The sequence below is a fragment of the Physella acuta genome, unplaced genomic scaffold (assembly GCF_028476545.2).
Source record: "Physella acuta isolate Inbredline_101_S28 unplaced genomic scaffold, ASM2847654v3 ptg001574l, whole genome shotgun sequence".
NCBI classification, from domain to species: Eukaryota; Metazoa; Mollusca; class Gastropoda; family Physidae; genus Physella; species Physella acuta.
This window is the reverse complement of record NW_026733088.1, coordinates 165,906-190,379: the sequence shown is the minus strand read 5'-3', so window position 1 is coordinate 190,379 and position 24,474 is coordinate 165,906. Positions and strand designations below refer to the sequence as shown.

At 42.0% G+C, this 24,474-nt stretch overlaps 2 protein-coding genes across 2 annotated transcripts; one reads left to right on the top strand and one right to left on the bottom strand.

Moving 5' to 3' along the window:
* Window positions 1–95: 95 nt before the first annotated feature.
* Window positions 96–9,315, bottom strand: LOC131928940 (radial spoke head 1 homolog). Its single transcript, XM_059285114.1, has 8 exons — window positions 9,222–9,315; window positions 8,461–8,531; window positions 7,396–7,580; window positions 5,194–5,366; window positions 4,166–4,253; window positions 3,157–3,373; window positions 2,147–2,265; window positions 96–509 (listed from the first exon to the last, which is right to left on the bottom strand). Exons 2-8 carry the CDS (start codon window positions 8,519–8,521, stop codon window positions 264–266), a joined length of 1,089 nt encoding a protein of 362 aa, XP_059141097.1. The 5' UTR covers window positions 8,522–8,531; window positions 9,222–9,315; the 3' UTR covers window positions 96–263.
* Window positions 9,316–12,587: 3,272 nt separating this feature from the next.
* On the top strand, window positions 12,588–24,252 carry LOC131928946 (small ribosomal subunit protein uS2m). The gene is made up of 5 exons (XM_059285127.1): window positions 12,588–12,775; window positions 19,780–19,860; window positions 20,715–20,821; window positions 21,829–22,090; window positions 23,851–24,252. The coding sequence occupies exons 1-5, from the start codon at window positions 12,733–12,735 to the stop codon at window positions 24,168–24,170; spliced, it is 813 nt and encodes a 270-aa protein (XP_059141110.1). The 5' UTR covers window positions 12,588–12,732; the 3' UTR covers window positions 24,171–24,252.
* Window positions 24,253–24,474: the final 222 nt, after the last annotated feature.

The following is a 24,474-nucleotide window of genomic DNA, read 5'->3' as shown; positions in this document are numbered from 1 at the left end:
TGCACTTGTCCCCCAGGTAACCCTCTACTCCCCAGCTAAACATGGAACCCACTAATCCTGGTGGAACCCACCAATCCTCAAGGACCCCCCCCCCCCCCATGGAACTCACTAATCCTCTAGGAACCCACTAATGGTGGAACCCACTAATCCTCAAGGAACCCCCCATGGAACCCAATAATCCTGGTGGAACCCACTAATCCTCAAGAAACCTAACATGGAACCCATTAATCCTTAAAAGAATCCACTACTCCTCAAGAAACCCACTAGTCTGGGTTCTGTTCCTCTGCTGGCGCCTCCTCCGTTGCCTCTATGGTAGACTCCTGCCTCTCCATGTCCGCCACCGTCTCCTCCTCGGGCTCGGTGGGCGCCGTGATGGCTGGCACCACGTCCTCGTTCACATCGGCACCCTCTGCCAGGATCTCAAGCGTCACCCTCTCGGCCTCTTCTCTGGCCCACTTGGCAGCCTCGGCCTGCTGACGTCGTATCTCTGCTTCCTTCCTGGCAGCGATCTGCGGACACGTCAGAACAGTATGGCGTCATTCAGTCACCGCGGGCACGTCAGTACAGTATGACGTCATTCAGTCACCGCGGGCACGTCAGTACAGCATGACGTCATTCAGTCACCGCGGGCACGTCAGTACAGTATGACGTCATTCAGTCACCGCGGGCACGTCAGTACAGCATGACGTCATTCAGTCACCGCGGGCTCGTCAGTACAGCATGACGTCATTCAGTCACCGCGGGCACGTCAGTACAGCATGACGTCATTCAGTCACCGCGGGCACGTCAGTTTAGCATGACGTCATTTAGTCGAGTTTTTGTGTGTTTGCAAGTACAAACTTCAGTTTATTTAACACGATAGTGCCTTATTCTTTTAAGGATAAGCACAATACGCTTGGTGCTTATTTCGGTCAATGGTGATCTATATTTAGCTTTTATTTATAGACACTTTTCAAATCTTTGAACGGAAGTTCCTGCACAGTCCCACTTTGCTAAATATATCTATGCATATAAATAGATACATATCTATCATCGTTGATCAAAATATTAGTTTCTAGACTAAGACTAACCCTAACATAACCAACTGAGCCTAACCTAACGAACCTAACCCTAACCTAACCCTAACCCTAACCTAACCCTAACCTAACCTAACCAATCCTAACCTAACCTAACCTAACCTAACCTAACCTAACCTAACCTAACCTAACCTAACCTAACCTAACCTAACCTAACCTAACCTAACCTAACCTAACCTAACCTAACCTAACCTAACTTAACTTAACTTAACTTAACTTAACTTAACTTAACCTAACTAACATGAGCCTAACCTAACAAACCTGAGCCTAACTTAACTAACCTGAGCCTAACCTAACTAACCTGAGCCTAACCTAACTAACCTGAGCCTAACTAACCTGAGCCTAACCTAACTAACCTGAGCCTAACCTAACTAACCTGAGCCTAACCTAACTAACCTGAGCCTAACCTAACTAACCTGAGCCTAACTAACCTGAGCCTAACTAACCTGAGCCTAACCTAACTAACCTGAGCCTAACCTAACTAACCTGAGCCTAACTAACCTGAGCCTAACTAACCTGACCCTAACCTAACTAACCTGAGCCTAACTAACCTGAGCCTAACCTAACTAACCTGAGCCTAACCTAACTAACCTGAGCCTAACCTAACTAACCTGAGCCTAACCTAACTAACCTGAGCCTTACCTAACTAACCTGAGCCTAACCTAACTAACCTGAGCCTAACCTAACTAACCTGAGCCTAACCTAACTAACCTGAGCCTAACCTAACTAACCTGAGCCTAACCTAACTAACCTGAGCCTAACCTAACTAACCTGAGCCTAACCTAACTAACCTGAGCCTAACCTTACTAACCTGAGCCTAACCTAACTAACCTGAGCCTAACCTAACTAACCTGAGCCTAACCTAACTAACCTGAGCCTAACCTAACTAACCTGAGCCTAACTAACTAACCTGAGCCTAACTAACCTGAGCCTAACCTAACTAACCTGAGCCTAACCTAACTAACCTGAGCCTAACTAACCTGAGCCTAACTAACCTGAGCCTAACTAACCTGAGCCTAACTAACCTGAGCCTAACTAACCTGAGCCTAACTAACCTGAGCCTAACTAACCTGAGCCTCTACTGTAGCACGAAGGGCGTTGAGCTCATCAACCAGCCTTGCTTCCTCTTCCTCTTCTGGGGTCATCACGTGTAACCCGGTCAATGACCCGGCCTCAAAGTGGGTCGGTCCTGACAGAGGTAAACAATTTAACCGTAGGTCAAACTTCTTGACCCAAGTCAAGTCAATGGTTGACTTAAGTCAATGTTTCACCCAAGTCTAGTCAATGTTTGACCCAAGACAAGTCAATGTTTGACCCAAGTCAAGTCAATGTTTGACCCAAGTCAAGTCAATGTTTGACCCAAGACAAGTCAATGTTTGACCCAAGTCAAGTCAATGTTTGACCCAAGTCAAGTCAATGTTTGACCCAAGTCAAGTCAATGTTTGACCCAAGTCAAGTCAATGTTTGACCCAAGTCAAGTCAATGTTTGACCCAAGTCAAGTCAATGTTTGACCCAAGTCAAGTCAATGTTTGACCCCAGTCAATGTTTGACCCAAGTCAAGCCAATGTTTGACCCAAGTCAAGTCAATGTTTGACCCAAGTCAAGTCAATGTTTGACCCCAGTCAATGTTTGACCCAAGTCAAGCCAATGTTTGACCCAAGTCAAGTCAATGTTTGACCCAAGTCAATGTTTGACCCAAGTCAAGTCAATGTTTGACCCAAGTCAAGTCAATGTTTGACCCAAGTCAAGTGAATGTTTGACCCAAGTCAATGTTTGACCCAAGTCAATGTTTGACCCAGGTCAAGTCAATGTTTGACCCAAGTCAAGTCAATGTTTGACCCAAGTCAATGTTTGACCCAAGTCAATGTATGACCCAAGTCAAGTCAATGTTTGACCCAAGTCAATGTTTGACCCAAGTCAATGTTTGACCCAAGTCAAGTCAATGTTTGACCCAAGTCAAGTCAATGTTTGACCCAAGGCAATGTTTGGCCCAAGTCAATGTTTGACCCAAGTCAAGTCAATGTTTGACCCAAGTCAAGCCAATGTTTGACCCAAGTCAAAGTTTGACCAGTGACCAACCTATTGGTGGCGGTGAGGGTGGCATCCTTAAGGTTTGCTCCGCCATGTCATCCATGAACTCGTCTTCTCCAGGCGCTCTGTCCTGCTCGTCGAGTATAACGAGGGCGGCCTCTTGGGCCAGGTCCATCAGTCCGGAGAGCTCGTCCTTGTTGTCCAGCACGTACTGACCATGCAGCTCGCAGGCCACGTCAAACACGAACTTGCCGTAGCCGAACATCTGGCGAGAGAAACAGCACGTGTGGCAGGGGTTGTGAGGTACATGTGCCGGCTAGTAAGGTTCAAGTGCCGGCTGGTAAGGTACAAGTGCCGGCTAGTAAGGTACATGTGCCGGCTGGTAAGGTTCAAGTGCCGGCTGGTAAGGTACATGTGCCGGCTAGTAAGGTACATGTGCCGGCTGGTAAGGTTCAAGTGCCGGCTGGTAAGGTACATGTGCCGGCTAGTAAGGTACAAGTGCCGGCTAGTAAGGAACATGTGCCGGCTAGTAAGGAACATGTGCCGGCTAGTAAGATGAAAGTGCCGGCTGGTAAGGTTCAAGTGCCGGCTAGTAAGGTACATGTGCCGGCTAGTAAGATGAAAGTGCCGGCTGGTAAGGTTCAAGTGCCGGCTAGTAAGGTACAAGTGCCGGCTGGTAAGGTTCAAGTGCCGGCTAGTAAGGTACAAGTGCCGGCTGGTAAGGTACATGTGCCGGCTAGTAAGGTTCAAGTGCCGGCTGGTGAGGTACAAGTGCCGGCTAATAAGGTGCAAGTGCCGGCTGGTAAAGTACATGTGCCGGCTAGTAGGGTGCAAGTGCCGGCTGGTAAGGTACAAGTGCCGGCTGGTAAATTACAAGTGCCGGCTGGTAAGGTACAAGTGCCGGCTAGTAAGGTGCAAGTGCCGGCTGGTAAAGTTCAAGTGCCGGCTGGTAAGGTTCAAGTGCCGGCTTGAAAGGTACAAGTGTCGGCTAGTTAGGTACATGTGCCGGCTATTGAGGTAGGCTACAAATGACGGCCAGGGCATACAATGAACCTACCTTGTTGTCCCTGAACCTGCCACAGTACTTGTAGTTGCAGTAATGAAACTCGCCAAAACCTTCCCACTTCCCTTTCCACCAGGAGCCACTGTGAATAAAGATTGAAGTTTGTAGGGTTAAAGTTAGGGATTAGGGTTCAGGTTAGGAATTAGGATCCAGATTAGGGTTAAGGATTATGGTTAAGGATTAAAGTTTAGGTTAGGTATTAGGGTTAAGGGAGGTTGGGGATTAGCTTTTAAATATCATTAAAATTGTCAGTTTAAGAAAAATCAAAATAAGCTCCCGTTAAAGCACAATGCCACGGACACATTAACCCACGGACACATTAACCCACGGACACATTAACCCACGGACACATTAACCCACGGACACATTAACCCACGGACACATTAACCCACGGACACATTAACCCACGGACACATTAACCCATGGACACATTAACCCACGGACACATTAACCCACTGACACATTAACCCACGGACACTTTAGCCACGGACACATTAACCCACGGACACATTAACCCACGGACACATTAACCCACGGACACATTAACCCACGGACACATTAACCCATGGACACATTAACCCACGGACACATTAACCCACTGACACATTAACCCACGGACACTTTAGCCACGGACACATTAACCCACGGACACATTAACCCACGGACACATTAACCCACGGACACTTTAGCCACGGACACATTAACCCACGGACACATTAACCCACGGACACATTAACCCACGGACACATTAACCCACGGACACATTAACCCACGGACACATTAACCCACGGATACATTAACCCACGGACAAATTAACCCACGGAAACATTAACCCACTCACACATTAACCCACTTACACATTAACCCACGGACACATTAACCCACTGACACATTAACCCACGGACACTTTAGCCACGGACACATTAACCCACGGACACATTAACCCACGGACACATTAACCCACGGACACATTAACCCACGGACACATTAACCCACGGACACATTAACCTTCTGATACTCACACATATTTTGTACCGTTGGCATATGTGTATGTGCCCTTGCCATGCCTCAGTCCCTTGCTCCAATCGCCCGAGTAAGTGTCGCCGTTGACATAAAAATATTTGCCCGGCCCTTCCTTCAGGTCGTCCACCCAGTTGCCCTCGTACCGCGAGCCATCGGGGTAGACAAACTTTCCCTGGGTGGTCAAATCATGGGGCATCTCACACAACAGGGCACCATACAAAACAGGGCATCACACAACAAGGCATCACACAACAGGGCACCATACACAACAGGGCATCACACAACAGGGCATCACACAACAGGGCATATCACACAACAGGGCACCATACACAACAGGGCATCACACAACAGGGCACCACACAACAGGGCATCTCACACAACAGGGCATATCACAACAGGGCACCACACACAACAGGGCATCACACAACAGGGCATCACACAACAGGGCATATCACACAACAGGGCACCATACACAACAGGGCATCACACAACAGGGCATCACACAACAGGGCATCTCACACAACAGGGCAGCATACACAACAGGGCATCTCACACAACAGGGCACCACACACAACAGGGCATCTCACACAACAGGGCATCACACAACAGGGCATATCACACAACAGGGCATCTCACAACAGGGCACCACACACAACAGGGCACCACACACAACAGGGCATCACACAACAGGGCACCACACAACAGGGCATCACACAACAGGGCATCACACAACAGGGCATCACACAACAGGGCACCACACACAACAGGGCACCATACACAACAGGGCATCACACAACAGGGCACCATACACAACAGGGCATCACACAACAGGGCACCATACACAACAGGGCATATCACACAACAGGGCATCTCACAACAGGGCATCTCACAACAGGGCACCACACACAACAGGGCACTACACACAACAGGGCACCATACACAACAGGGCATCTCACACAACAGGGCACCACACACAACAGGGCATCTCACACAACAGGGCACCATACACAACAGGGCATCTCACAACAGGGCACCACACACAACAGGGCACCACACAAAACAGGGCATCACACAACAGGGCATCACACAACAGGGCACCATACACAACAGGGCATCACACAACAGGGCATCACACAACAGGGCACCACACACAACAGGGCATCACACAACAGGGCACCATACACAACAGGGCATCACACAACAGGGCATCACACAACAGGGCATCACACAACAGGGCACCACACACAACAGGGCACCATACACAACAGGGCATCTCACAACAGGGCACCACACACAACAGGGCACCACACACAACAGGGCACCATACACAACAGGGCATCACACAACAGGGCATCACACAACAGGGCACCACACACAACAGGGCATCACACAACAGGGCATATCACACAACAGGGCAAATCACACAACAGGGCATATCACACAACAGGGCACCATACACAACAGGGCATATCACACAACAGGGCAGGACACAAAACAGGGGCATCAACTGACTGCTGTAAATGACTCACAAAGCCTTACACGCCACTCACAAAGCCCTACACGCCACTCACAAAGCCCTACACGCCACTCACAAAGCCCTACACGCCACTCACAAAGCCCTACACGCCACTCACAAAGCCCTACACGCCACTCACAAAGCCCTACACGCCACTCACAAAGCCCTACACGCCACTCACAAAGCCCTACACGCCACTCACAAAGCCCTACACGCCACTCACAAAGCCCTACACGCCACTCACAAAGCCCTACACGCCACTCACAAAGCCCTACACGCCACTCACAAAGCCCTACACGCCACTCACAAAGCCCTACACGCCACTCACAAAGCCCTACACGCCACTCACAAAGCCCTACACGCCACTCACAAAGCCCTACACGCCACTCACAAAGCCCTACACGCCACTCACAAAGCCCTACACGCCACTCACAAAGCCCTACACGCCACTCACAAAGCCCTACACGCCACTCACAAAGCCCTACACGCCACTCACAAAGCCCTACACGCCACTCACAAAGCCCTACACGCCACTCACAAAGCCCTACACGCCACTCACAAAGCCCTACACGCCACTCACAAAGCCCTACACGCCACTCACAAAGCCCTACACGCCACTCACAAAGCCCTACACGCCACTCACAAAGCCCTACACGCCACTCACAAAGCCCTACACGCCACTCACAAAGCCCTGCTTCTTGCCCTGGAAATAGTTGCCTATGTAGCGAGCATTCCTGGCGTTTTTGTTTTTGAACTTGTACACGCCCATACCGTCTCTCTTGCCGTACATGTAGCTGCCCTCGTATATATCTCGGTTCGGCAAGATTGCTCTCCCCTTGCCGTGCCTTTCGTTCTTCTCATTACGGTCCCCTTGGTAAGACATTTAAGACTGATAAGAATTTAAACTTCAATGACGCCACCCAATTACAGAAAGAAAAAAAAAGCTACAAACCCTCGTTAAACTGGAATAATAAATATTTTGACATGAATCTACCCCTCCCCAATAATTAAAATAACCCACCTACCGACCCACCCACCTATCGACCCACCCACCTATCGACCCACCCACCGACTCACCCACCCACCCACCTATGTACCCACCCACCTAGCGACCTACCCACCCACCCACCGACCTACCCACCCACCTATCCACCCACCCACCCACCTAGCGACCCACCCACCCACCGACCTACCCACCCACCTATCCACCCACCCACCCACCTAGCGACCCACCCACCCACCGACCTACCCACCCACCTATCCACCCACCCACCCACCCACCGACCTACCCAACCACCCACCGACCCACCCACCCACCTATCGACCCACCCACCCACCCACCCACCGACTTACCCACCCACCCACCGACCCACCCACCCACCTATCGACCCACCCACCCACCCACTCACCCACCGACCTACCCACCCACCTATCGACCCACCCACCCACTCAACCACCGACCTACCCACCCACCCACCCACCGACCCACCCAACCCCCTATCGACCCACCCACCCACCCACCCACCCACCCACCGACCTACCCACCCACCCACCCACCGACCTACCCACCCACCTATCGACCCACCCACCCACCCACCCACCTATCGACCCACCCACCCACCCACCTATCGACCCACCCACCCACCCACCTATCGACCCACCCACCCACCCACCTATCGACCCACCCACCCACCCACCGACCCACCAACCCACCCACCGACCCACCCCCCCCCCCTATCGACCCACCCACCTTCATATTCCCCCAGTGTTGGGAACTCGTCACCCTCCTCGGCAGCGTCGTCGTCATCCATCTTTCCTGGTCTGGTGTGGACAAGAATTGTTTTTATTTAAGTAACCCTCAAACCCTAACTCTAACTATTACCATAACCCTCACCCTAACCCTCACCCTCACCCTAACCCTAAATCTAACCCTTACCCTAACCCTCACCCTAACTCTAACCATTACCCTAACCCTAACCCTCACCCTTACTCTAACCCTAACCCTTACCCTAACCCTAAAATTAATACTCACCCTACCCTCACCCTAAATCTAACCATTACCCTAACCCTCACCCTAACCTCGCCTGATGTGGACAAGAATTGTTTTTATTTTAGTAATCCTCGAACCTAGCCCTCACCCTAACCCTCACCCTAACCCAGAGGCGTAGCGACCCTTCCGGCGCCCGGGGACAAACTTTGAATATGGCGCCCCCCTCGGGAGCAACCTTGCAATTTTAAATTTGCACCCCCCTCCTCAAACTTTCGATTTGCACCTAAAATGAGATTTTAATTTGTTTTTCCAACCACTTGAGATTTTCGGGGGGGGGGGGGGGGGTAGACTTCCTTCGGGGGGGGGGGGGGACATACTGTTACGGACACTGTTAAAAGTATATATTTTCTATATAACTTATATAAATTTCATTCCGTTCGGGAGGGAGGGGGTAGACTTTCTTCGGGGGGGGGGGGGCTCTGTCTATGACCTACTACTACAATGCTCTGTAAGTAACCTACCTGAAGTTGCTGTTTGTGTCAAAACAATTTCACCTTCTGCCTATAAATGACGTCACCACAATGGTCCCCAGCATGCATCTGTAGAAGGAATATTTCCAGCTTCTCCACTTTTTGCTGTACAAATTTGTGGTGCACATTTACATTTCTCTTGGAATTCCCGTTTGGTGCGTAGCCAATGGTTTGATACTATAATAGACGAGAAAAATGGCCCGTTGAGGAAGGATACAACGGGCGCTAGGTTGATTGTGCTGTCTATTTTCTCTAAACTAAAACCAACCCCCCCCCCCACACACACACCAAAACATGTCTACCGTCCCATTTATCAAAAAATAATTATATACTTTTTTCATTGTCGCCCCCCTCCCCGAAAATTCTACCCCTGCCCCCGAAAATTTCAAGTACCCCACCCCTCTCCGGGGAGGAAAAAGTCTGAAAGAAACACTGGTCGCATTTGTAGATCATACAAACTAAAGGAAGAACCTGGGCGAGCGGGGCTTCGCCCCTGCCGGAAGAGATACATGAAAAAAACTGTGCACGCTAAACACTTTTTAGATTAGAAAAAGTTCCCCCCTCCGGGGAGGAAAAAGTCGGAAAGAAACACGGGTGTCGCGCTTAGCCACTACCCGAAGAATTGCATGAAAGAAACTGCAAGCAAACCACTTTTTAGATTAGACACATTAATTAGGCGGTAATTTCATTATAGAGTATCGATGAAGAAATTTCTTTTGAGTTTGGGGGGAGGGGGGGTCAGACGTTCCTACCCGTAGAATTGTATGAAAGAAACTCTTCACGCAAACCGCTTAGATTAGACAAAATTGCCTTTTTATTCAATGTTTACTCGAGAATCAATGACGTCATATTACTGTGTGCACTCTCCGGCTTGATACTATTTTCTACCATATGCTCCAATGTGACGTCATACTTCGTTGTCGTTTAACTATGCATGTTTTTATTTTCCTTGTGTTTTCTCTATAGCGTTCTTGTCAGATAGATAGACAGACAGCGAAACTATTAGTATTAATGTGGGTCTAGTATAGGCTCTATCCTAATACATAATAAACCGGGAGTGATCTCCCCTAAACTTTCTCAAATATTCTAATATAACATTACGGGGGAGACAACTCGTGACATAGAAAATATTTTTAATCCATTTTTAATTACTTAAACTTTTTATAATAGAATAGAATCTCGTAAGTAAAAGAATTGCACATCAAGTGAACGCCAAATAAAATGTGCATATAAGTGCGGGATATTATTAGTACTTTATAAATTCACATGCTTTTTTTTTTTTGAGAAATCGGAAATAACGAAAATTACTACTTTCGGTCAGCGGAAATTACTCAAAATTTGAAAGAAGGCAGAGAATTAGATCTTTTACTTACGTGTGAAATTTCATTTATCTATCTGAAATAGTACTCAAGTTATAGGCTTTTGAAAAATCCAAAGTAGAAAAAGTTCCACTTCCAGTTATCAGAAATCGCTGAAAAGTTTATACGGATCTACGATTTTGATAAAATACTTATATATGAAATTTCATCAACCTAGCTGTAACGGTACTCAAGTTATCGTGTTTACACACGTACAGACACACACACACAGACATACGGACAGAGTTGCAAATCCCAGTTTTTCAGACTGGATTACGCACAAAACCTAATTTTGATACATCTGGATTGATAATTTTTGCCCGATTAAAATAAGTCCTCTATACTTCGGATGTGATGAAGGACTGAGGTGTAATACGGTGAAAATTGTTAAAATTTCAAGTGATTTTTGTGCACGATTACAATACTTTCTCTATACTTCGTATATACAAGAAAGTAAAAAAACAAACAAACGCAAATGTGGTCTGACACACACCCTCACTACAATAAAGATGATGGCTATTATAATTTGACACGAAAACAACAATACATAATCTTTAGACTTAGAACAGGCCATAACAGACTAAATCAACACATGCATAAATAAACCGGGAGTGATCTCCCCTAAACTTTCTCGAATATCTATCTATATATCTATATATATAATTCTCTTCTGGGAGCCGCTAAAAAACAAGCTGCAAACGCGCCTAGAAAACAAGCTGTAAACGCGCTCCCTACCTCCCCACCCCTACATGGTTTTAGTGAGCTGTGTTCACTCTAAATGTTTACAAGCAGAGCCAACGATTTTAAACGTAGGGGGGAGGGGGGGGGGGGGAACGGGGGGGGGGGTTATGGTCCTTAACGAGCTACTTATAGTGTTTTAAAGAAATATTTTCAGTGGCAGCGTTGGTACTGTCGAATTCACAAATTATGAATAACTGAAAAGTAGAAAAAACAACAACTAAATAGCGGCGTATGTTATGCCGCGGGCCGGCTCGTTCTTATATAAAATAACAGGGGATGGGAACTCGGGCGACATGATTTTTAATCCATTTTAAATACTTAAAGTTTTAAAAATAGAATAAAATCTCGTAGACAAAAGAATTGCACACCGAGTGAACGCTAAATAAAAAAGTGCATAATAGTGCGCAATATTATTAGTACTTTAAAAATGTACATTAGTTTTTTGAGAAATCGGAAGTAGCGTAAATTACTACTTCCGGTCAACGGAAATTACTCAAAATTTTACAGAAGGTAGAGAATTAGATCTTTTACTTACATGTAAAATTTCATTTATCTATCTGAAATAGTACTCAAGTTATAGGCTTTTGAAAAATTCAAAGTAGGAAAAGTACCACTTCCGGTTATCGGAAATCGCTCAAAAGTTGATACGGATCAACGATTTTGATAAAATACTTATATACGAAATTACATCAACCTAGCTGTAACGGTACTCAAGTTATCGTGTTTACACACGGACAGACAGACAGACAGACACACAGACAGACACACAGACATACGGACAAGATTGCAAAATTATGTTTTTCCGTATCAGTGAGGTGTAAAACGTCGAGATTTGTAAAAATCTCGATTTTTTTTTTGCACGATTACAAGACTTTCTCTATACTTCGTATATACGTGAAAGTAAAAACTTAAGGTTGGGTGTGGCGAAATGTGCCCTTGTGGCAAGGCCCCGGAAAATACGGAGCACGTCCTTCAGGAATGTTCTTTGTATAGCCAGGCACGAGTCAGACACTGGCCCCTGCCCACCCCACTCAGGGAAAAATTATATGGGGCACCTGCCAAACTGGAGACCACAGTCCGGTTTGTTCACGAAGTTGGACTTGTTGTCTGAATCCTCCACCATAATTCAATTAAGAACGAAGAAGAAGATTCCGGTTAAAATTAAAGTTGAGGTGGTGATTTTGTTTTTGTTTCGATTTTGAGGAAAGACAACACGATCAACCTAGCGCCCGTTTTATCTCTCCCTAAACGGGCCATTTATCTCGTTAAATAATATTCGAGACAGTTTAGGGGAGATCAGTCTCGTTTACTCCAAACTAGACTAGATCAGATCTAGATATCTAGATCTAAATCTAGCCTACATGTTTACGGATTTTTACGTAGAGACGTGTATGTAATTCAAAATGGCGACCACCATAAGAGTCATGAATACGAGGGCATTGCATAGTATGTTTGGCTTACACTTTACAGTCATATATATTCTAGATTATTATAAAATACTGTAGACCTATATTACAATATTAAAATATCATAAATATGAATGTTTATTCGGCATTAAAAAAGGGGTAAAACTCCGTTGTAGCGTATTTTATTCCCGGCGCTTCACGTTCACCTTCAGTTGAGTTGAATTTATTTGTCTATTTGTCAAATAGTATTTGAGCGTGTAATCTAGATCTAGACATCTAGATCTAGGGTACAATAGACGGTAATCTATCGTTTTAGCGTAATCAATTCGGCTGCAGTAGTAATGTGCGGGAGAGGTAGCTGATGAATATATAATATATTTGTTTAAATAAGTTTATTTAAGTCAAATTTTACAAAATATCACAGATAACTGATTTAAAATAACAAACAGTGACCAAAACAATTTAAATAACATGAAACTAACTTTAAACTAGGTGTTTGAGATAAATATTAGTAGAAAAAAAACAGCGGCCATCTTTCCAAATAAAATTTAGAGTAGTTTCCCTGGATAAAAATGTCTATTCGTATGTATATTGTGTTGACTTTGTTGTTTAATATTATACATACCTGTCTTGTTTAATATAAGTAAGACAGAGGGCCGTCTTCTTATCTTTAATTTCATTTTCAAGTGAAATGAAGGCTATGTATGTATGTACATCCAAGATCTCAAAAAATTTTGGGAGGTCCAACATTTACTAAACCCTTTTCGTACTGATTATGATTAGGGGTCGTCCATAAATGACGTCACAATCGTAGGGGGGAGGGGGGGGGGGGGGGGTCGGTAATTTTGTGACTATGTGTGATGAGGGGGAGAGGGGGGGGGGGGTTCAGATGGTGCTACGTCACACTTTTGCTTTATAGATAAGAAATGTTAGAAAACGAATTTTAGACATTATTTAGCTTTTTAAAAAACAGTTTTAATAAATTATAATAGGACTTGATTAAAATACTATATTTTGACATATTTCAGACAAGATTTTGGAAAAATATCGATGTTTTTAAAAAAAATCAACTGCAATTTTTTTTGGGGGGGGGGGGGTTGTAGGCTGATGTGTGACGTCATTTTAGGGGGGTCTGACTTTTTGTGACGACGTGTGACGGAGGGGAGGGGGGAGGTAAAAATCGTAAAAAAAAAAGCGTGACGTCATTTATGGATGACCCCTTAACTTGTCAATTATTAGGTCGTCCATATTCCTCATAAATGACGTTGGACTCAAAATATGGGACGGTGTAAAATATTATTTAAAAAATGATGAAGAATATATTCGTTTTCGTTAGAAATTGTGATTAAGGGTTCGGGTATAGTAGAACTGCGAAATGATATTAAATCATCATCTTGCTTTTAGTAACTATTGGGTGAGAGGGAAATTGTCGGGAAAAGTATGACGTCATTTATGGGCGATCCATTTAATTAAGCCTAGTTGTTTATTTTGTCTGTAGACATTAGTCTTAGGCCTACACTTTTTCTGAATTAAGATTATTGTGTTTTTTAAAAAAGGTTCAAATTTTAATTAGTTACATTTGAATACCACATGGTTTGTTGTTTGTTTTTTTTTCTTTGCCTTCTGCTGTCATCAGTTTTTGATTTCTTCAGTAGTCAATGTTTACCCCTCCCCACCATCCATTATTACCACACAAAAAAAAACACCCACTATATGTGTCATAGCGTAGATATATAGAATTAGACTAGACGAGTAGAGGTTACTAAGGACGGTACGAACTTGACGGTAGACGATTTGGTGCGAGAGTATTGTGCGCGTGTTCAATAAAATATTTGTGGCGTGAGTGTGACGTGAGCATGGTGCGACAATGTACCGATGACGTAAGACGCAGCATTGAAGTTAGTTGGGGGTTAGATATAGTAGAAAACGGACGTATTATTTGATATTGTGAAAATGATCTATAAGTGTGTGTTAATTAAGTTCATGTTATTTCATAAACTAAGTTGTTGACATTGTTAATTAGTGTCTGCGGAACATAAGAGTGATTCCCGTCCTCCTCACGAGTATAATAGTTGCCGTATGAATAGTAGTAGATCAGAATATATTGAGATTATATATAAACCGCCCATCACAATATAGTGATATCCCCCTCTAGAAAAAAAAACTAGATCAACGTATAGTTCGTAGGAAAATTAGAATCTATCACTTATTCGTCTGTTAAAAAAAAAAGAAATACGTCATTTTTCACAACCACGCCGTTTCATCCCCCACTAAGCACAACGTCACAAAGTTCGCGGCGCGCGTGACGTCATTTGCAGAGGCGTAGCGACCCTTCCCGGCGCCCGGGGACATACTTTCAATTTGGCGCCCCCTTGGGAGCAAATTTTCGATTTGCACCCCCCCCCCCTCGAACTTTTCATTTGCAACCCCCCCCCCCTCGAACTTTTCATTTGCACCCCCTTCAAACTTTCGATTTGCACCCCCCCCCCCCCCCTCGAACTTTTCATTTGCACCCCCCCCCCCCCCTCAAACTTTCAATTTTCGATTTGTCCCATTTTACCTGCTAGTCAATACTTGTCGAATATTGTTGACAGGAGCTACTTGGTTTGAGCCTTGTTGTCAGAAGTTATTTCATTTGGAGTCAATATAGTGCGGCCTAATTTCGTCGGTAGGCATTTAATGGCAGGCCCTTTTTGGCGGGGATGATGTGCTGAGGTTGTTTAACACCGCTTAGTACAACAGGCATGCAATAGTTATGAACAAATGTATGCATGAAAACGAACGCTTTATGTTCCTCATTTTCATTGAGCACAGCTTTATAGAAGATTCCAAAATAGACGTCACGCATTCCCCCCCCCCCCCGACCACCCTGCGTAAGTTGACGTCACATTAGCATTGCATATGTGACATCGTTTATGGGCAACCCCATATAACTCATTTTAGGTATTTGGTATCAACATTTTGACAACAAAGGTTATTCAAAAATAATATATATAGGACTTGACATCTACCCTAAATGACATCGCACACTTAAGGGGTGGAGTAACTGGTTTTGAGACGACGTTTTACGCGGGAAGTGGGAGGGGTAAGAAACGTGAAACGTTAAGTATTTCGCCTAATACAAAAATGCTAAAAATATTTTTCATTAGAATTATGGCTTGACTTTAACAGACAGGGCAAAAAGGTAATTTTCGACATTACAACTATTTCGTGACGCCGAAAATGGGGGGGGGGGGGAGATTAAGGGGAAGAGAGGTCAAAAAACGGGACGTCATTTATGATTAAATCACTAATTAAAGGAAAAAAGCATGAAAATATTAAATGAAAATAGGAAACAAACAATAACACAAACAATAAGAATGAACTCAAACTAATATTTAAATAAACATTAGATATGTAGTGGTAGCTCTATAAAAATAGGGAGTATCTTAATGTATAAAAATTGCATCTCATAATAATAATTCTAGAACTGATGTTTATTGTCGTCAATTAAATTGTTTAAAGGGCAGAATTTAAAAAAAAAAACGCATGCTTTGTATTTAAACACAAGACTAACCTATTTAATAGCAAACATCAATACATTTCCATACAAATAGAAATTAAAGGGAAATGACTCAAAATAATATTTTCTTAAGATGGCCGCTGTTTTTAATAGCAAATTTAGTATCTGTAACATCGTTGTTAAACTTTAATTTCCTGACATTTTTATTAATTTAAACCTTAAATGTGGTTTAATATTCAATTATCTTTAGTATTTTAGTAAAATATGCAAAAATATATCCATATTTAAGCCATATTTATTAGTTACCTTATCCCTACATTACTAGTGACGGCCGAATTGATTACGCTAAAGCGATAGATTACCCAATAGACTTTAGACTAGATCTTAGATCTAGATTTAATAAAATTTCATTAGGCCCTAGGTAAAACCTTAGTTTAGCGTCGGAAATTATCGGGTAATGTTTGTTGAGTTGTTGAGTTTCGGTAACTAGAGTTACGGTAAACCATGGTTTATTTGACCATTGAAATATAAATAAATTGAAAGTTGATTGTAGTAAATTGTTTTAATTTTTTTAAGTTTAATCAACAAAAGGAAACAAGAATAAATATAATAGTATATTTAAATTAGTAGATCTAAAAAAACAAAAAAAAAACAAAACATAAATAATTAATAATGAAGTCAAATGTTATAATTTAATGTTTTTGGCTTGCAGCGGATTTGCGACCATTAATTAATTAGATCTAGATCTAGCTAGATATCTAGCTGCTAGGCCAAGTAAAAAAATCTAGATTACGAAAATAGTAAAAATGATTACAAAATGTAAAAACGATTACAAAAATAAATCTATCCAAATTTTAAACATTCTGTATAAAAATAAAAGATGACGCCAAATAAAGTATGGTTTACAGTACTTCCGGTGAATTCCGGAAGTGTGTGACAGACTTTGACATTGTTTTACTGTTTTTTACTGCTATATGATTCTGGAATAATAACCGACGCTAAACTAAGGTTTTACCAGGCCCTATATCTAAACAAATAGATCTATATCTACTAGATCTGGTAATCTGTCGTTTTGGGTACGTAAAATCGCCCGTAGCTATTAAATTTAATGTATGAAAACGTTACCTCATTGTCAAGGCTTTAATATTTAATATAGAGGTATATTGTGATATATTTGTGTCAAATATTATAAATGAATAATAAACCTAAATCATGGGAAATTGACAAGTTATGGAAGGAGTTTGTCGATTTAAAATAGGTGGTGCCCGCCACCCTACCGATATTTTAGAATGTGCTCTAGAGTAAAAAAAGGTTTTGAACCCCTGTTCTATAGTAATCTTGAATAAAATGGTACACTTTTGACCCTACTTATAAAATTTTTCAAGAAATGAGGTATGCAAAGGAGAGAAGGGAGAGGGAGGGCTAGATTTATACTCTCATTGAAAAAGAGAGAAGTTTTTTTTTTCCCGAGGTACTGACCTTGAATAACGTTGCAGCATGTGGAGATACTTTTTTACAAGCTTTTATTCAACTTGCTTCCTCTGTCATCAGTTGTCAATCTGTCTGTCTAGATCAAAACACCCGAGCGAAATTGCAGGCACTTCTAACTGACAGATACAGTTTGTAATAGGGCTGGTAAGTAGGTCACCAACCAGTTCTATGGCTCATGCAGGTTTTATTGAGCCGTAGAACAGGTTGGTGACCTACTTACCAGCCCTATTGGTACAGGGGTCAAGACATGAAGACAATGCATCATGACATTAAATTTGACTTAATTGGATGCCTAATTAATTTTTTATGAATTAATTAGAATTTTGACAGAATTAGTAGGCAGTTCTATCCAACTACTCCACACGTGTCATCACGTTCAATAGCGCGTCATTACGTTCAGTAGGCGCGCCATCACGTTCAGTGGGTGCGCAATGGTTTTTACTCATGTAACTCTATTGTAAATAAAAGCATGTAAAGTACTAAAAAAAAATTCATAAAAAAAACGTTTTTATAACAAGCTTTTATGTAATAATGCACTAAAAAGGAGAAAATAAATGATACACTACTATTTAAATAACTGTCAAGAAAAGCTTGGGTTCTTCCTAAATATTAGTAAAGGTATCCAATAAATACTAAAGTGACCCACGCTTTTCTTTATAGTTATTTAAATAGTAGTGTATAATTTATTTTCTCCTTTTTAGTGCATTATTACATAAAAGCTTGTTATTAAAACTTATTTTATGAAATTTTTTTCTCTAGAACAAACAGGGTAGTAATGGTATATACTTAAGCTATGTCTCGTTACACTGTAGACTTCATGAGTAAAAGTTATTGGTTCTATTATTTAACATAACAGCTGCTGATATTGACACATAAAACATCAAGTGCATCTTTCTAACGGGTAAACATTTAAGAGAAAATCCTTATAATATTTAATATTTACCACAGAAGTAAATGTGATTCCAAATATTTTTTTAATAGGATATGCAGTGGTAGCACATCAACATGTTTTAGTTTTTGTAATGTGTAGCCTAGAGGATAGCTCCTAATTAAACTGCAATAAAGGGCTTTACTTTTTATAAAAAACTGCTACGTCAGTAGTATGCTTTTTACAATAAACTACTATGTCAGTAGTATACTTTTTACAATAAACTACTATGTCAGTATACTTTTTACAAAAAACGACTACATCAGTAGTATACTTTTACAAAAAACTACTACGTTAGTAGTATCCTTTTTACAAAAAACTACTATGCCAGTGTATACTTTTTACAAAACACTAATACGTCAGTAGTATACTTTTTACAAAAAACTACTACGTCAGTAGTATACTTTTTACAAAACACTACTTCGTCAGTAGTATACTTTTTACAAAACACTACTACGTCAGTAGAATACTTTTTACAAAAAACCAATCGAACAGTATGCTGCCAATCTGTGGCCATGTGGATTACACACAATACGTAGAAAATTAAGGCCTTGCTGCCATGTGGATTACACACGATACGTAGAAAATTAAGGCATTACAATTATTCTAGATGACTTTAGAATCACCGCATGTACCCAATGCGCCCAATTAAACTAATAATCTTCTATAGCTATTCTGCTAGGGTCATCATTTTCACGAATTCGTCTTCCTATTTTGTTGCCAAAAAAATAAGTATTTAGTTCATGAGAATGTAAAAAAAATGGCTCATGCAACCGTCAATCAGATACCTTGAAGTGGTTTGACATATGCAGACATGTGCATTGTTGAAGTTAAATATGTTTAAAACTATCCTTTTTTGAAAAAATGGCTACGTCCATATTTTAGGAGCCATTTTTTGCCCATTTTAAAAAATTAAAAAAAGATCCAAACTGCTAGTAGAAAAAAAACTTTGTGCCCGCTCCAAAACTGCTGGGTTTACATATTGTGTGATGTCATTGTAACATTTGCCACCAGCCTGGTGGCTGATGATATGAAACCCTCTAGGGATTACATATAAATGTGCACCAATATACCTTACCATTGATGAAATAATGTGTATTTTTGTTTTTGTATTTCTCCTTAGACCTTTGTCTCAGTTCAAAACATTCAAGATTATTTGGATCTGTTTTTGACTCGGTTCAAAAATCAAAGAATCACCATCAAGGTAAGAGTATATTCTACAATGATTTTTAAAAAATGTACTTCTATAGCAGGGGTTCCCAACCCTGTGCCCGCGATTGGTATGTGCCCACCTCTCACTATTCGACAGAGACAGAATTTTTTTCATAAACATTATTTTAAAATATGATTTATTTTTATTCATTTGTTTCAGTTTTAATTTTTTTGACTGCTTAGGTTAATTAAATATGTTCGATACTTGTCCCAACTTGTCTAGCGGCGAGCCAGACTGCACTATTTACGCTAGCCTGGAACGGCTAGTGCCATTTGCACATCACAAATTGTACACGCTGAAAACCCGAAGTGAACGAATGGAACGAACGCCACGAACTGATCCGATAAACGCCGAAGGCGCCAATCACAAGGCACATAACTCTGATTGCTTCAGCGATCATCGGCTCACTTTGGGGTTTCCGCGTGTACATGGAGTGATGTGCAAAAAGCATTCCTCGCCTGGAACCGCGTTGTTGTCATTGTGATTGCTGCCCTGTTCGGGTCGCGACAGTTAGATAAGAGACATGTTCATCAGACGAAACACGAATTAAGAGTTTTCTATTAAAAAAAAATTAACAGGCTAAAAGCAAGGTGCGTAATTTATTGTATTCATAAGCGATGATTTTTTTGTTTATTATTTATTAATGCATTATGACTATAAGAAAATTAGAAAATAAGAAAATAAATTATGGGAAAATGACAAGTTATGGAAGGAGTTTGTCGATTTAAAATAGGTGGTGCCCGCCACCCTACCGATATTTTAGAATGTGCTCTAGAGTAAAAAAAGGTTGGGAACCCCTGTTCTATAGTAATCATCGTAATAAATAGTCTTTCTCTGGATTTTAGCTGCAAATCTACGTGATGATGAACTGTTGTCTAAAGTTGAATCAGCTGTACAGCAAGAAGATTACTTTGGAGTTAAAAAGCTTGTTACTCTAAAAGATCTCTTTCAAGTGAGACGTGGCTAAGTTTTATCACCAATTTTTATTTATGGGTCCACACACAGAAGGATTGTTAAAGGTTCTTTTTTGTCTGAAGGGGACAGGGATGGGGATGTGGGGGTATTGATACAGATGTATACACAAATTTCCCAGTCCAATCATGTACACAGACCCCCAGTCCAGACATGTACACAGACCCCCCAGTCCAGACATGTACACAGACCCCCCAGTCCAGACATGTTCACAGACCCCCAGTCTGATCATGTACACAGACCCCCCAGTCCAGACATGTACACAGACCCCCCAGTCCAGACATGTACACAGACCCCCAGTCTGATCATGTACACAGACCCCCCAGTCCAATCATGTACACAGACCCCCCAGTCCAATCATGTACACAGACCCCCCAGTCCAATCATGTACACAGACCCCCCAGTCCAATCATGTACACAGACCCCCCAGTCCAATCATGTACACAGACCCCCCAGTCTGATCATGTACACAGACCCTCCAGTCTGATCATGTACACAGACCCCCCAGTCCAGACATGTACACAGACCCCCCAGTCCAGACATGTACACAGACCCCCCAGTCCAATCATGTACACAGACCGCCAGTCCAGACATGTACACAGACCCCCCAGTCCAATCATATACACAGACCCCCCAGTCCAGACATGTACACAGACCCCCCAGTCCAGACATGTACACAGACCCCCCAGTCCAATCATGTACACAGACCCCCCAGTCCAGACATGTACACAGACCCCCCAGTCCAGACATGTACACAGACCCCCCAGTCCAATCATGTACACAGACCGCCAGTCCAGACATGTACACAGACCCCCCAGTCCAGACATGTACACAGACCCCCCAGTCCAGACATGTACACAGACCCCCCAGTCCAGACATGTACACAGACCCCCCAGTCCAATCATGTACACAGACCGCCAGTCCACATGTTTGTACAAACCTCCCTTCATGACTTTCCCCTAATTTTTGTGTCAATATTGAGTTCAGGCTCGTGTCCATCTGGGTCACAATGCTGGTCTGCGCCATGAATCCATGACACCTTTTCTATTTGGCACCCGTCAAGGAGTGGACATCATTGATCTGGAACAGACACTGCCCCTGCTTCAGCATGCATTGAATGTGTGTGGCCACATAGTCTACAGAGGGGGGATGGTTCTCTTCCTGAGTCGCAACATGCAGCTCCTCCCCTGGATAGAGAAAGCTGCTCAAGAAATAGGAGAGTATGCACATTGCAGGCCCTGGCAGAGAGGTGAGTTTTTTTTGACATCACTCAATTTATAATAGAGCAGGTTACACAGGTCAGTGGAGGTAACAAGGCAAGAATTTGCTACATTTACATTTGTCTGGGTTAGGGTATATATACATGTATATATATATACATATACGTACATACATATATATATATATATATATATATATATATATATATATATATATATATATATATATATATATATATATATGTAAAATGAAAGCTTGTCTGTTGCTTCTACCTCACTATTACTGAGGGTGATTAACATACACTCAAAGCTTTCATACAGCATGCTCTGGGCCATCTGGATGGTTGTGTGGACCAACCCAAATAACTCAGATCCAAGAAGAGTCTGCTTTGTTTAAATTAAAGCAACTCCTTTTTACAAAACAAGGCCATGCATCTAAAAATACCTGATTGGTAACGCATTAATGAAATCTTTCAAAAAATATTGCATCAGCCTTTCTTCTGAAACTGTGGCAATACACAGTATGAGTATACCCCCTCCCCTGCACTTCATAATCTGGCATAACTGCAATCTCAGGTATATATTTTGTGAGATTTGTTGGATGCATTAGTAGATGAATACAAGTCATCATTTACTCTTGTCTATGATTCAAGTGAACTTTCTTCTTCTTCTTCGTTCTTAATTTAGTATATGACGGAGGGTCTCCAGTTCAGCAGGTGCCCCATTTAGTTTTTCCTTGAGTGGGGTGTGTAGGGGCCAGTGTTTGGATCGCGACTGGCTATATAATGAACATTTCTTAAAGGACGTGCTCCGTATTCTCCGGGGCCTTGGCCATAAGTGAACTAGATTTTGTGTTGTTTGTATTTAGCAAGAATGAAGTTCTTAGTATTCATGGGATTCAAAAAGTTATGCACGATGGATGTTTATATTAACCAGAAAGTTTTAGCAGAAGGTGTGATCAGTTATGATTGTTACAAGGATTGAGGAAATAGGATCTCTGCATGTCAAGCAAAGATCAAAGTTAAAAACAATGTTGTTGTTGTTGATTTCTGCATGAACACACATGAACACACACATGAACACACACATGAACACACACATGCATCAGATGGGATACAATGTGGAGTACTTCAAGTTTGACACAACATTAAAAAAAGATACAGAAACAGGAAAATCCCCCAAGAGATGCAAAATTCTAACTATTAAACTGCCTGCTGAATACAAGAAACTTTCTAGGGGTGAGAATTTTTTATTGTTTGATATTGATGTAGCTGACAAAAACAGACTTTTACTGTTTGCCTGAGACATTTTTTCAGTTCTACACAGTTCATGCGCTCATCAGTGGCGATGTCATTGCTTGACTGTACTGTTTGCTGTCCAACAAAACAACTGAAACCTATTGCCATTTTTTAATGAAATGAAAAGAACGAATGTTGGCTGCAGCGCCTAATTCAGCAGTTGTTGCTGACCATCCAAATATCTATCACTTCATCAATATTCTCAAACAAGGACATGGTTTTCACAAAGTGGTCATCGGTCAACAGCTTGGCGGACATGTAGTAGAACTAAACAAGGAAAAAATATCGTTACATCAATTCTCAGATTTTCAACATCGTTCATGACTTTGCAAACAGAAAAATCATCTACTGTTTTCAAGCGATAGCCTACAATATTAAAAAATTGAAATGCTTTCCTTCATTTTCCATTTCAGAAAATAAAAATATTTTTATTATTTAGTAATTCAGCTGATCCTTGCTTGTGTTAACTTTGACAATTTTTGTATTTGCAGGAACCTTTACAAATGCTTCCAATATTTTCGGCACTCTTCCTATTTATCCTGATGTTTGTATTTTTCTTGGAACTCACGACACTGTGTTTGAAACCCACAAAGGTGTCATTGAGTCGTCTAAACTGTTAATACCGTCCATTGGCATTGTGGACACAAATGTGGACTGTTCCCTGGTCACGTACTGTGTACCAGGCAATGATGACACACCTGATGCCTTGCACCTTTACCTCAAGTTGTTTACAAATGTCATTCAGAGAGCCAAGGCAAAGAGAGCAGAAGATGGGATTAACAGCAAACAGACCTCTTCACTTGTGCACTGATTGGTGCAAGTTCAAATATACAATAATATTATATATGAAATGTACATAATAGCGCAATAAAAATAAAAGACTTTTTCTGTCACTAGTTAACTAATTGAATCATTTTATAACTTTACCAGAACAAAATAGAACACATTAAGGGATGGCAACTTGATAATGGTTATGTAATTAAAACAGATCTACTACAGTAGTGATGTTATACACTTGCTGTTGCGTAATATATATATATACTTGTGTGTGTATATATATATATATATATATATATATATATATATATATATATATATATATATATATATATATA

Excerpts from the sequence above, each read along its gene's own strand:
- LOC131928940 (XM_059285114.1), bottom strand. The coding sequence starts at position 8,521 with ATGGATGACGACGACGCTGCCGAGGAGGGTGACGAGTTCCCAACACTG. Across the intron at positions 7,581-8,460 it reads AACACTGGGGGAATATGAAG|GGGACCGTAATGAGAAGAAC; the intron begins GTGGGTGGGTCG and ends TGTCTTACCAAG. Across the intron at positions 4,254-5,193 it reads GCCAACGGTACAAAATATGT|TGGCTCCTGGTGGAAAGGGA; the intron begins GTGAGTATCAGA and ends CTTTATTCACAG.
- LOC131928946 (XM_059285127.1), top strand. The coding sequence starts at position 12,733 with ATGGCGACCACCATAAGAGTCATGAATACGAGGGCATTGCATA. Across the intron at positions 12,776-19,779 it reads GAATACGAGGGCATTGCATA|ACCTTTGTCTCAGTTCAAAA; the intron begins GTATGTTTGGCT and ends ATTTCTCCTTAG. Across the intron at positions 22,091-23,850 it reads TTGCAGGCCCTGGCAGAGAG|GAACCTTTACAAATGCTTCC; the intron begins GTGAGTTTTTTT and ends TTGTATTTGCAG.